General features: G+C 40.6%; 1 protein-coding gene across 1 annotated transcript in view; it reads left to right on the top strand.

Moving 5' to 3' along the window:
- GUCY2C (guanylate cyclase 2C) overlaps positions 1-13,559 on the top strand; it is a 46,597-nt gene that overhangs the window by 3,399 nt on the left and 29,639 nt on the right. The window contains exons 3-10 of the mRNA XM_083400291.1: positions 6-73; positions 2,061-2,276; positions 4,279-4,400; positions 6,123-6,219; positions 8,364-8,487; positions 9,929-10,064; positions 10,656-10,738; positions 11,819-11,930. Of these exons, the coding sequence (XP_083256417.1) occupies positions 6-73; positions 2,061-2,276; positions 4,279-4,400; positions 6,123-6,219; positions 8,364-8,487; positions 9,929-10,064; positions 10,656-10,738; positions 11,819-11,930 (958 nt within the window). The remainder of the gene's footprint in view (positions 1-5; positions 74-2,060; positions 2,277-4,278; positions 4,401-6,122; positions 6,220-8,363; positions 8,488-9,928; positions 10,065-10,655; positions 10,739-11,818; positions 11,931-13,559) is intronic.

Below are 13,559 nucleotides of genomic sequence, written 5' to 3'. Positions count from 1 at the left end.
TTCAGGCTGATAAAAAACTTGGGTGTACTATTCTAGGCCCAACGTGCACCTTTGCCACATTTCAGATGGTCTCGTAAGTATCAGCTGAAGTGTTCTATTCAAATAAGGCTAAATACTGAATAAATGTGATGTCTGCTTAAGAGCCTAGCAAACACTTGTGAAAAAAGACGTGCCCTGACAACTTTTGGCTCTTGCCCTACCTACTGCCAACATGTGACTCCCAACAGATTCCCCTAGAAGGAATGCGGTGAGAAAAAAACGGTTCCCTGCCCATTTTAAAGCATGAAAGAGGAAATGAAATGCAAGTCTTGCATCAATCCTCTTTATCAGCACCATTTAGAAAGAAGAACTGAGCACTCTTAATGGTTTAATTAGTGCATATTCTTCATAGGATGACATCTGGGTTCAAAGTGATGGGACTGACACTGTGGAGCATGTTTTCTTTATGTTTGTTCTCACACACAGAGGTATTAACTATTCAGAGCCATCTGCCCAGTTTTTTTCTGAGAGAATTTGTAGTATAGTACTCTTAACTTTTTGGCTTCATACTTATTTTGAAATCAAGGCAATCAAAAGAAGAAATTATGTGAATATTTAGAATTAGCAAAGATGACTGAGGTAATCAGAAACTAAACAAATCAGAAGTTTAACAGTGAGTGGGAGTGCTATAGAGTATATTTAGAAAAACATTGTTCCCAAACAAAATCCTTAATATGCTTTGATTAATTTTCGCAAATTAAAGAACAGATACATAAAGTATGTTATGTAAGAGCAATGAACGAAAATGTGAAAAAGGACACAGTTTAAAGGAAAAAGAAGATGTAAGGACCTGTAGTGAGGTGGAGGGGAAGTCAACTTTAAAGACATATGGTTGTAATGCTATTTAAAGTGGAGGTATTCTGATTTTTTTTTATGTACTTATTATGTTTTGAATAATGAGTGGAATAAATGTATTATTTAACAAATTTAATAAAGATTATTGCAGAAAAACAAAAGAAGAAAGGATTGGAAATATGGCCCATATTAATAAAGCATCTATCAATGTAGCAGCCATACTGGAATTATTTTCTTTTCTTCATGTGTGGTGGTCTTGTAGTAAGGCTTACTGGGAAATGATATGTAATGAATTGAAAAGGATGTTTAAAATAACATTTGTAAAAAAAACCCCCAAAAACAGAAGCTTTCCTTTTGGGAATTATAGAGGTAAAAAGGTAAAGGTAAAGGTACCCCTGCCCATACGGGCCAGTCTTGACAGACTCTAGGGTTGTGCGCCCATCTCACTCAAGAGGCCGGGGGCCAGCGCTGTCCGCAGACACTTCCGGGTCACGTGGCCAGCGTGACATCGCTGCTCTGGCAAGCCAGAGCCGCACACGGAAACGCTGTTTACCTTCCCGCTAGTAAGCGGTCCCTATTTATCTACTTGCACCCGGGAGTGCTTTCGAACTGCTAGGTTGGCAGGCGCTGGGACCGAACAACGGGAGCGCACCCTGCCGCGGGGATTCGAACCGCCGACCTTTTGATCAGCAAGCCCTAGGCACTGAGGCTTTTACCCACAGCGCCACCCGTGTCCCTATTATAGAGATAGAACTACCTAAACTGTATATAAATATATTCATGCATGCAACTACAGCGGCAAGAATGTTATTTGCCCAAAAATGGAAAGAAGAAGAAGTCTTGATGAAAGAAGACCGGATACAAAAACTTATGGAATGTGCAGAAATGGCGAAAATTACTGGAAAAATAAGAAATCAAAATAATAAACTTTTTACAAAAGAATTGAAATGGTTTATTGAATATTTACAAACAAACTGTAAACAGATAAGGACACCGGCAGGATTATTGTAATAACCTGCAGTTTCATAAGAGCATATATTTAAAGTAGATGAATAAAAGAAGTTAAGTTAATTTAGACTATGCAGGAAATACAAAAAATAAATTTAAGGAACTGCATAAAGAAGAGGAAGTCCAGTTTTGAAATGTTAGAATGATTGTAAAACTATTGAAATGTATATAATTTAAAATCATAAATAAAAATGAAAAACTTTTCTTTTCTTTTGTAGATTAGAGACGGAGTTGGTCCCACCTCTGATCTCTGCAGGGAGTTTTGGGTTGACTTGTGATTACCAAGAAAAGTTAACAAGGCTGTTGACTCCCGCCAGGAAGTTGAACTACTTCTTGGTTGATTTCTGGAAGAATTCCACATTGCCATTCAAAAGTGTCACATGGGAAACTACTTACGTCTATAAGGAAGACAATGACACTGAAGATTGCTTCTGGTACGGAACTTTCCCAGTATAACCAATGTTTCAATTATTTTTCAACATTTTCTGTTTTTACATAAAAGACTTACCGTATTTTTTGCCCTATAGGACGCAATTTTTCCCCTCCAAAAATGAAGGGGAAATCTGTGTGCGTCCTATGGGGTGGATGCAGGCTTTCACTGAAGCTTGGAGATTGAGAGGGGTCGGTGTGCACCGACCCCTCTCGCTCTCCAGGCTTCAGGAAGCTATCAACAAGCCTGGGGAGCCCGCGGGAGTTCCCGCCGGGCTCCCTAGGCTGCGGATAGCAGCCTGCTGCCCGGAGCGCGGGGCGCGCTGAAGCAGAGCGCCCCACACTTCGGGCAGACATCCGCAGCCTAGGGAGCCCTGCACGTGCTTCGGGCAGACATCGCTGAAGCCGTGGCTGGAGGGGGAATAATTTTTTTTTCTTTATTCCCCCCCCCAAAAAAAAACTAGGTGCGTCCTATGGGCCAGTGCGTCCTATAGGGCGAAAAATACGGTAAATCATATATTGATAGTATTGTTGACTACTTGCAATGGGAATTGGCTTTGCCATTTCCTGCTTGGCAGAGTCTTCTATGCTGTTTGAACCAAAATTCAGTGTTCCAGAATTATCATCACACACATACCACCCCTTGAAAGTAAGTGTTGTTTGGGGGAGGAATTAGGGTATAGTATTAAAAAGAGAATTCCCTGGATGCCTAAGATCCAGGTTTGGGGCAGGTACTTTGGCGAGAGAACCCCAGCAGAGATTTAAAATCACAAAATATACAGCAAAGTAAAGTGTGGAAATGTAATAACTTTAAAATATTCACTTTAAGCTGCTTCCAAAGTTCCCCCTTTCCTTAGCATAGAAAGAGACCACAAATTTGGTAAATTAAAAATGATTTACAGTGGTATCTCGGGTTAAGTACTTAATTCGTTCCAGAGGTCCATTCTTAACCTGAAACCGTTCTTAACCTGAGGTACCACTTTAGTTAATGGGGCCTCCCGCTGCTGCTGCTGCGCCGCCGGAGCACGATTTCTGTTCTCATCCTGAAGCAAAGTTCGCTAACCCGGAAGTAGTACCTCGGGTTAAGGAGTCTGTAACCTGAAGCATCTGTAACCGGAAGCGTCTGTAACCCGAGGTACCACTGTACTTACAAACTCTTCAAGAGTCAGATTCATGTGCTTTTTATATAGCAGTAAGAAAATACAGGCAGTAAAACTTAGGTTGTAAAGTGGTGAATGTTTCTAAATTATTTGTATAGAAACATAAAGATGGAGTGAGCTTGTTTACTCTTGCTTGGGGGTGGCATAAGGGCCCAAACCAATGGATTCAAGTTACAAGATTATGACTAAACATCAGGAGAAACTTTCTGAAAGTAAGAGCTGTTAGACAGTTAGATTTTCTTGGAAGGTAGTGGACAGTCCTTCCTTAGAGGTTTCTAACCAGAGGTTAATGCTTTAGTTGACATTCCTGCATTGCAGGGGGTTGGACTAAATGACCCCTAGGGTCCCTTCCAGCTCTACCATTCTATGATACTATGTTCAACAATTTGGTTTCTGAATTCTGCATCAACAGCTGTTTCCGAATTGTCTTCAAAGACAGCCCGACATATAACATATTGCAATAGTTCAACCTAAAGGTTACCAGAGCTTAGACAACAGAAATTATGCTATCCCTGTCAAGATAAAGGCACAGCTGGGCCACCAAATGAAACGGATGCAAAGCACTCGGCACTTTCAAGGCCAATTGATCCATAAGTACCCACAAGCTATGAACCTGTTCCTGCTGTAAATGACTGCTAGGCTAGTGGGGATGGCAGATTTTTAAAAAATGAACCCATGCTTACAGAATAAATATATATTGGTTTGTTCATGATATTAATTGTTCTAATAGTACAGATATGTGTGAGGTACCTTACTTCTTAGAGGCCCTCACACCAAACCTTTAGCCCAAATCTATGCCATTGCCACAAGCTGATTTGCAACATTCATTTCCTATTCCAATTTCAAGGTATATGAATGCTATGGAAGCTTCAGTGACCTACTTCTCTGTAAACATGAAATTCCGGGAGATCCTCAGGAGCTCAATAGAACTACAAAGGATTGTGAATAATCCAAAAAGAAAAAGTAATGGTAAGGAGAAAATAAGAGTTTAATTTTTTCTTTTTTCTTTTCCCCCTTTTTTGTGGTTCTTATTTTTATCTACATGCAGCCTTGAGTCCTGTCAGGGAAAAAGGGAGAAAAGTGAATTAATGAAAAAAATAAATAAATATGAGTACTTTGTCTCTGAAGTCCTTTTGGTTATATACTTTCTGGGTATTTATAATCTGAATATCAATGGTGAATTCTATTAATGGAAGAGGAAAGAAGGAGGGAGAGAGAGAGAGAGAGAATTTCTATGCTGTACAGATTTTCCCCGCTGCTGTTTCCTGAACACTTGTCTGTTTCGCTGCTGATACTGGGCTCAAACAGGGTGCTACTTTCCAGAAGTCTTAAGACTCTTTTTCTAAAGACCTTCTTGCATAGATTGTTTCTGAAGATGTAGCATCATTATTAATATTATTTAGCTGTGCATTGTGTAAACTGTGCAGTTGGTTTCCAGAAGACATGGGGACTGTGATCAACTTAGCTTTAAAGGAGATTAGGCAGTCGTGGAAGATAAGGCTTTGATAGCTACAAGCCATGTTTGGCATATATTATTGCCTCCAGGATCAGAGGTAGTACTACACCTCTGAATACTGGCAGTCATTGGATGGGTTTAAACAGTGGGGGAAAGATTGTTATCGGTTTCCCGCTTGTGGGCTTCCTGAAACCATCTGATCTTCTACTGCTGGACTAAGTATGCTCAGTGCTTTTCTCCTAGAAAAATGGGTCCCAGTACTCACATGAAGTTGCTACAGTAAGTACCACATTTTAAACCAGTGCTTTTCTCCCAGAAAAACGGTGCTGGTGCTATGTACCCTTGAGTACCCCAGAAAAAAGCACTGGGTATGCTGGACTAGATGGTAGGACTTTCCTCTGCTCTTTACAGACATGGTCCACCCTTTAAAGCTCTGTGTCTAAGTGCCATCTCCCCCCCTTTTTTTTTTGCTTTGTGGCTTTCCCTGCGAAAAGCTGCTCTTTAAAGCTCAATCAGAGCAAGCAACAATCCCAGGGCTAGGTTGAGGGGGGGACACACACGCTCAGACACAGAGCTTTTAAGTGAAGACCTGTGTCTGGAAAGAGCCGAGCAAAAGGTGTGGATGGGCCATTAGTCTGATCCAGCAATGTTCTTTTTATATTTTTATGCAACTCCGTATTTTTCGCTCTGTAAGACGCACCAGACCATAAGACGCACCTAGTTTTTGGAGGAGGAAAACAAGAAAAAAATTATTCTGAATCCCAGAAGCCAGAATTGCAAGAGGGATCGCTGCACAGTGAAAGCAGTAATCCCTCTTGCTGTTCTGGCTTCTGGGATAGCTGCGCAGCCTGCATTCGCTCCATAAGACACACACACATTTCCCCTTACTTTTTAGGAGGGAAAAAGTAAGGCTTATAGAGGAAAAATACAGTATGTCCTTCCTCCTTCCCACTCCAAGGCAGGAAATGAGCCTATTGATTCTCTCCTTTGCTCTCGGGAAGAACTTTTAAATGCCAAAATGGTAAACTACCCTCTCCTGATAATCATCACATTGCTGTGTTATCCAATTTACATTATTGATCTCTAGATCCTGCAGAAGTTTTCTGGGACCCACATGCCTCCAATGAGGATCTGCTCTGATGGTTTTACCTCTTCCTCTGTTCTAAATCCTGTATTTTCAAAGTAGGAATAAAAATGGCTTATCCGCTGACTCTCTATCATGCTCTTGTTTGCAGTGATCATCACATGTAGGTCTCCAGGTGACCTTAAAAGACTCCTAGGAAAAGCAGAGGTTGATGAGGACATAGTTATCATCCTGATAGATCTTCACAGGTAAAAATGTTACAATATTGGGGGTGGGGTTGGAATCTAATGAGTAAAAAGGCCGTTTTATATGTGGAATAGTTTTCCCCTCAAGAGTCACATTGAGTGCTGAGTATATATTTCATTTAAATAATAATAATCCTGTGCCAGTGCAACCTAAATTTTGCACTACAATTAAGAATGGGGGTTACTCTGAGACCTATATAAATCCTGTAAACAATATTATTTTATAAATATGATTTTCTGTCACTGGTCCCAATTCTGCTAGAAATGGACAAAGCACGGAGAATCCCTTCGTTGACTTCTAAATTTGCCACATAAGGTCTAGCAGAAAAGCCTGTGTGTGAGCGTTTAAACTGCTGCTGCTTGTTAAGTTTTGTTTTAATTTATTTCCATAATTTGTTATAATTGAAATGCACGTCTTCAATAATGAATAGGTGTATATCAGCAGGGAATTATGAAAGTTTTGCTTAGTAAATCTGTTTTCCATTTTCTCCAAATTGAAGCCCATTCATTCAGATGTGTTTAGATTGTTCTAAGATCCTAACAAGTATAAATCATTAAGGAATTTGATTATAATATCAAAGCTTTCTGCTGGATTACGTTTCCGTGAAGCTAAGCACTATTTACTACCAAAGGGGTTCTAAGAAGGGAAGAACTTGTAAAATGCTGGATGAGATCATAAGAGTTCAATTTTTATTATTATTATTATTATTATTATTATGGATTTGGAACTGCAAACTGAAGGAGAGAAAAATGTTTATTCATTACCATGTTGAAATTTCCACCAGTAGGCATGCTACAAGACAGCTTTGTTTTTGGTGGTGATAACATAGGCTAGGTATATGGTGTTGGAGGTAAAATATAGTGATAGGTGGAAAGCTTAGGCCTCTCTTCTAGCACACCACTACTTTGCTTCAAAGTGCACAAAAGCAATGTGTAGGCTTGATTGTCTAACTTTATATTCTAGGCAAGTCCCTTTGAGAGTCCTTGTTAAAAGGTAGCAATCATACAAATGCACTGAAATACAAATAAGCAACCCATTCCTTCGCAAAATCAATACATTCACCACCTGTATGCTGCCAACACGCACTTTTTCTTGTTGACTTTTAAAAATCTGTGAAATGGGTGAGCGATATTCAAAACTTGCTTTCACATTCTTCATGAATGCACTCAGCAATTGCAACAGTGCTAGGAAACAGGGCTACACACCTCACACCCCAAGTCATTGGCAGCAGTGTCACTCTCAGTCCTACTGCATCAGAGGGGTCTTCTGATCTTCTCCCTCTTTAACACATCTTGCCAGCTACTTATAGTTCTGTCCCACAGGTCCAAATACAGACCAGGCAAAGGATAGACTGATCCCCAAGTACCCAGTTGCAGGGATTCCAAAGAAAGATGCACAAAATGCCCCGAGTGATCAGTTCTAGTGCTTTATTGTGGAGCTATAGCAAAAGACTTACGGTATTCACAGCAACGCAATGCAGGATTCCTTGCTACCACACCTTAAGCTGGATTTGTCTGTTGGGGGCTAATACGTTAAGCGTTACTTATACAAAAAGCAAGTTACAAAAGCTGACAACAATAGCCCAATTAACTCACCCCTGCCTTAGAGATCCCTTCCCACCTTTCATCCCTCTCTCGGATAAGGGAGTAGCTGACTGAACCAAAACTACAGCTTCAAAGCAAACAGATAAGCATATATGATACCATTTTACAGCTCGAGCCAATTAGTCCCAGGGTTATCTTGACTACCAAGTTGGCGTTTACAGGTCTTTCAGTACATTTTCACTGTTTGGTTCTACACACCTATGTACACAGGCATTCTTCCAGCGATACAGACTCATCTGGATTTGGGTCTGAAAGACCAAGGTATGGGTGCATTAAGGGTGAGTTGGAAGCAAGTACAATCTGTGGCATCGCACAACATCATTGCTAATCATGGGGCACATCTCTTAAGGCATCTATCTTGGCTTCTACTTTCCTGGTTTAGTGTAGCTTGAATAAACACGGGATAGCCTTGTCTCTATATTAAACCGTCAGGGTTGTTGTTGTTTTAAAAAAAGAAAAAACATTTGCTTCATTTGTCATTTGGTTGACTAAATGCTCTTGCTTCTTATTACATTTGGGACTCTTGTGCTTTCTGTTTTCAGCAATGTGTACTATGAAGATGCTCCCTCATACAGTTACATGAAGAATGTCCTTGTCCTGACTCTGGAACCATCAAACTTCACTGCAGTTTCAAACAGTAGTGGGACTCCAGATACAACGCCTTGGGTGATTTTATTTTATAATAATTTATTTGCTCACTACTGTTGTGCTCCTACAACACAGCCCTGGAAAAAGAGCCCTTTCTGATCATAATTGTTCCACGGGTCCGAAGGCAAAGTTAAAGGGAGCAGCAGCAGACCAGTATTGTTGAATGCTGATTTTCACTATGTAAACTAAGCAACAGTGAAGCAATGGGTTGCCAGTGATATTCATCAAATACGTCAACCTGCCAGTTTTCCTTTCAGTTCCAGACATCCTGAATCTGTGCAAGCCCCCACTCCTACAGTCACCCAGCCTGCCCAATACTTAAGCATTTTGAATGTACAAGACTGTGTCTGAGCAGCCCTTCAATAAATAAGCACATTCCAGTTGGCATCCCTCTGTAGGAGCAGAAGTAGCATTGGTTGCAACATCAAATGACAGTATAAAAATATAAATACAGTCGCACCTTGGATCTCAAATGCCTTGGCTCCCGAACAAAATGGCTCCTGAATTATCAAAACCCGGAAGTGAGCGTTCCAATTTTTGAACAATTTTCGGAAGCCAAACGTCCAGTGTGGCTTCCAATTGGCTTCAAGATGCTCCTGCAGCCAATTGAAAGCCGCGCCTTGGTTTTCAAATGGTTCCCGGAGTCAAACGGACACCCAGAATGCATTCTGTTGGAGAACCAAGGTACGACTGTATAAAAAATATTTTAAAACACAAAATACATAATAAAATTAGAAAAGCAAACAAACCTATTATCACTGCTCCCACAGCACATTTAAAAGGGCATTGGATGTCAGTGAGCCAAAGGTCTGGTTGAAGAGGACCATTTTTGCTTGGCGCCTAAAGGTGTATAATGAAGTCGCCAATCGAACCTCCCTGGGGAGAACATTCCACAAACAGGGAGCCACTGCAGAAAAGGCATGTTCTCGTGTTGCCACCCTCTGGACCTCTTGGGGAGGAGGCACATGAAGAAGGGCCTCAGATAATGAACACAGAGTCTGGGTTAGTTTATATGGACAGAGGCAGTCCTTGAGGTATAGCGATCCTGAGCCATTTTAAGACTTTATAGATAAAAACCAGCACTTTGAATTGGGCCCTGAAACTAATTGGCAGCCAGTGCAGTCAGGCCAGGAGCAGTTTAAGAATATGCTCATCTACATTCATGTGGGAACATGCAGGTTCCCAGAGAGGAGCTTGCAGCCACCCTGTTCTTCCCCTGCCCTTTTTACTACTGTGCTGAGCTAAGCCAAGGTTTGGTTTGCTTTAGCGCATCATCCAAACTGGGACTTGTGATTAACTTCTCTCCTAACCACAAGCTGTAGCCAAGGGACTGGCAAAGCCTCTGGAAACCAGAATGGGAAGAAGGAGGCCATCTTTGAGCAACTCACTCAGGAACACATTGGGCCCAACGATATGAGAAGCAGTGGCTTAATCCCTCTCCTTTTACTATCTCTTATAGATAAAAAATGACTTTGCTGTTGCCTACTTGGATGCTGTCTTGCTCTTCGGACATGCCTTGAAAAAACTTTCTCTTGCAAGCCATTCAATTACTCCCACTAGCTTCAACAGCCAGTTTCGGAATGTTACTTTTAAAGGTAATCACATATGTGTTTCTCTTAATTCTCATTAATGGTCAAGGCAATACAGTAGATTACTGGAAGCAAAAACAGAATGATTTCAGTAAAAAGACCCAAAAGGGGTTAAAAATATTGATAAATGTCAGCAATAGGTTTTCTCTAATTAAATGTATCAGCTTTACCTCCAACAACCCTGCCTCCATATTGAATAATGGTAAATCTTTCCCTCTTTACACATATAAGAGTCTCTCTGTTCTGATCATATATTGAGATAATATTCCATAATGCTTTTCTTATTATGTATCCATTTGTCTGCACCAAGTTCTGTATCTTCAATTCCCACTTCCTGTTGTATTTGCCATGTTTTCCCAGCCTTATCTAATATCTCTTCCAGGATGTGGCTTCTGATGCTCTGCTCCTCCTACAGAAATTGAGATCGAAATTTGTCCTTAACAAAGTGTGTCTTTTCTCACTACTCTCATTCTTCTTATTGAATATTATCAGTACAACAGAGGTGCTGTGAGATGAATGGTGAATATTGGGCTGCTGGCTTCCCTGTCATGTTCAGGGAAAATTATCAGGCTTTTATTATTATTTTTCTCTTTATAGGTATTCTTGGTCCTGTAGTCCTGGATAAATTTGGGGATGTTGATGTCAATCTCACCCTTATGTACACGACAAATAATTTAGAAGTAAGTATAGGGCCAAACCATGCCTCTAGCTGGAGTTGCAAGTAACCCAAGGAACTGTTGAAGGTTTTCAGTGTGGGGACGTGGTTGGTTAGCATCAAAAGCAGCTATTAGATGGCGTACTGGAAAACACTGCAGTAGCTTTCCCCTTGCCTAACTGTGCCAGTTTGTATTTCTCCTTGCCCTCTGTTATTCCAAAAAGGGTTTCTCCTATATTTACCTTTCAAAAAACGAATTTGGAGGCTTTATGTACCTCCTACTCAGAGCTAATGGGCACACTTCTTGAATTATATTTATGTATCTCTATCTATCTAGCTCCATCCCATTCAATCTTGTAGGCACAGCACCAAAATAGACACGTTGTTAATGCATGCAATTAGCAATCATGCAAATAATATTTTAAAAGTAAATAGCAGTCAAGTTTGACAACAGTGGAGGAGCATTTAACCAGATGCAAAAAGTAGCTGGAGAGGGAGAGCTTAAGGGCCATAGTAATGTAAATGGGATAAAGCTCATGTCGTGGTCCTGATGGAAGTCCCCTTTCCACCATGGATGCTATTTGCTGCTGGGAAATAATTTTTGCAATTACTAAATTGTGTGAATGCTTTCATTTCTAGTTTGGCCCACAGAGTTGAAAAGTGCTGTTATTACCTTCATGAGCAGAGTGATAGTCGATGAAAGCAATCTATTTTGAGTGAAGGAAAATAATGTGAGGGATAAATGCATACAGGAAAAAGGAGGGAAATCTCCCCTGGTGACTCAGTCGGTGGGCAGGAAACTATGGTTACCGGCTGTGGGACAACCCAGGATATTAAACCAGGGTTCAGGTAAAGTGGGATGCCATGGTCAATTAGAAGCTTCCTGGTTCAGTCTCAGCTTGTGTGAAGAAAGGAGCAAAGGGACTCTGTTAACAAGCTGACCAAAACCAGCTCAATATGGTGGAGATGCAGGGGATCCCGGATGGAGGGATGAAAAGTGTGGGGAGAGTGACTGAGGTCATTGGCTGACATTATATTCACATCCATGAGTTTTCCTGGGAAAAGGAGTTTCAGACTAAACCCCCCCTATATTTTCTCATTCTAGTACAAGGCCCTCCTACGGTTTGACACTCATCTGAATGAGACAGTACCAAAGACGGACAAACCATCATTCATCTGGAAAAAAAACACCCTGCCTAGTGATATTCCTGGCACTGGTGAGACAATCTATTTCTTGTGAAGGGGACTTGCACAGAATCAATGAGACTTGTACATCCAGTTTGAACACAGGAACCATTAGGCTGGTAGTGAAACCAATAATTTACCTTTTTTTAAAAAAATATCCAAACCTGTCTTTTTTTGTTCTTTGAATGCCGAGTTCTGAATCAACTTGTCGACTTAAAGAATCTTCAATGTATGCAGCAGTATCCGACATGGGAGTATTTTCAGAGAGCATACAGTTCAAAAAGACTGAATATGGCAATGCTGATGCCCATTCTGAGTTTACTTGATTTGCAGGATTCCCAGTGTCCCCATCCACCTTACTTATCATTCTTGCATGGTAAATAATTCACCCACTTACACTAATCCCTTCTTTATCATCTGACCCAGATCATTTGGCCCAAATCTTGCTCCTCAACTCTCTTATACACCACAAGGAAGCAGTTAAATATACCCCTGTCCTGTATTGTACCACTCAAGTTTGGAGATAAATGAGCAGTTTCCTATTCACCTGGCCCCAGACCTTAGGAATTTGCAAACTAGGGCAAATGTACTAAAGCACTTAAGCACATCTGGCCTCAGAACTCAGCAGCTTCCCATTGTAGCACTGTGTGGTGTGAATTCTCCAATTGTTTGTCTCCCCCACAATTGCTTGCGAGCTCACAGCTTGTATGATGCAATTCCCATTAATGCCAGACATGTTCTCCCAGTTTTTGCTACTGTTGAGATAAAAGCCATAGATATTGAATGTTTCACACACCCAATTACCCTAGTGGTATATCAATATACTGTGACTGTTAAAAGTATATGGCGCCTCAGCTGAGCAGAGAGTAAATATGGTGCTGCCTAGCTAGAATGCAATGTCTCAAACTTTCAGCATAGGTTCAGCTTGGTAATTTATTTATTTTTTCAAATTCTAAAATCGTGATTTCTTAATTTACCTAGACATTATTCTTTCTATATCCAAATCAAACTGCATAATGAAATGCCATGGCTGTCAAGGGTGGTTTCTCTGTTTTTGGCTGCAAATGTTATTGCATTTCTTCTCAAACTAGATGTTAAATTGAAATGAAGCAGAGGATACAGTACAAAAGAAAAAGAACTGTGAAAACCTGATCATATTGTAAAGAACATAATGTTTCTATCTTTCAATACCTTATTTAATTCAAAAGTTATTAAGTGCCCTTTCATAAATTTCACCTCAAATTCAGAAATATAGTGTCATGTATCACAGTAACAATGTGATAGTTAGAAACCTGAATATTTTGCTTTAAATTGGGTGCAAAAACGTGGAGGGTGAGAGAAAGTAGTCTTGTGAAGACTCTTCTTTTTCATGAGGGGATGACTGAAACCACTAGAGGGCAGCAGAACCTCAGAAATATAAATATGTCAGCCAATTTCTAAATTCCAGACATCAGCTTGTAATTTGTTTAAAGCGTGCTTGGAGCTATTTAGCCTTTTGTCACTCAGCCCAAGGTGCAGGGCAGAAAACCATCTTGTAACTTGCCAAAGACATTTGCTTGCTAACTGATTTATTTATTGGTGACCCAATGTCCTGCTTTCTGAGTAAGATCAGCCAGCCCGGGTGTTCTGACAAGGGTGACCTTGTTGTCAGAGAATTAAGG

This window comes from Podarcis tiliguerta, assembly GCF_965153285.1.
Source record: "Podarcis tiliguerta genome assembly, chromosome: 10".
NCBI lineage: Eukaryota > Metazoa > Chordata > Lepidosauria > Squamata > Lacertidae > Podarcis > Podarcis tiliguerta.
The sequence above is the reverse complement of the archived record's forward strand: the minus strand, read 5'-3'. Positions and strand labels throughout refer to the sequence as shown.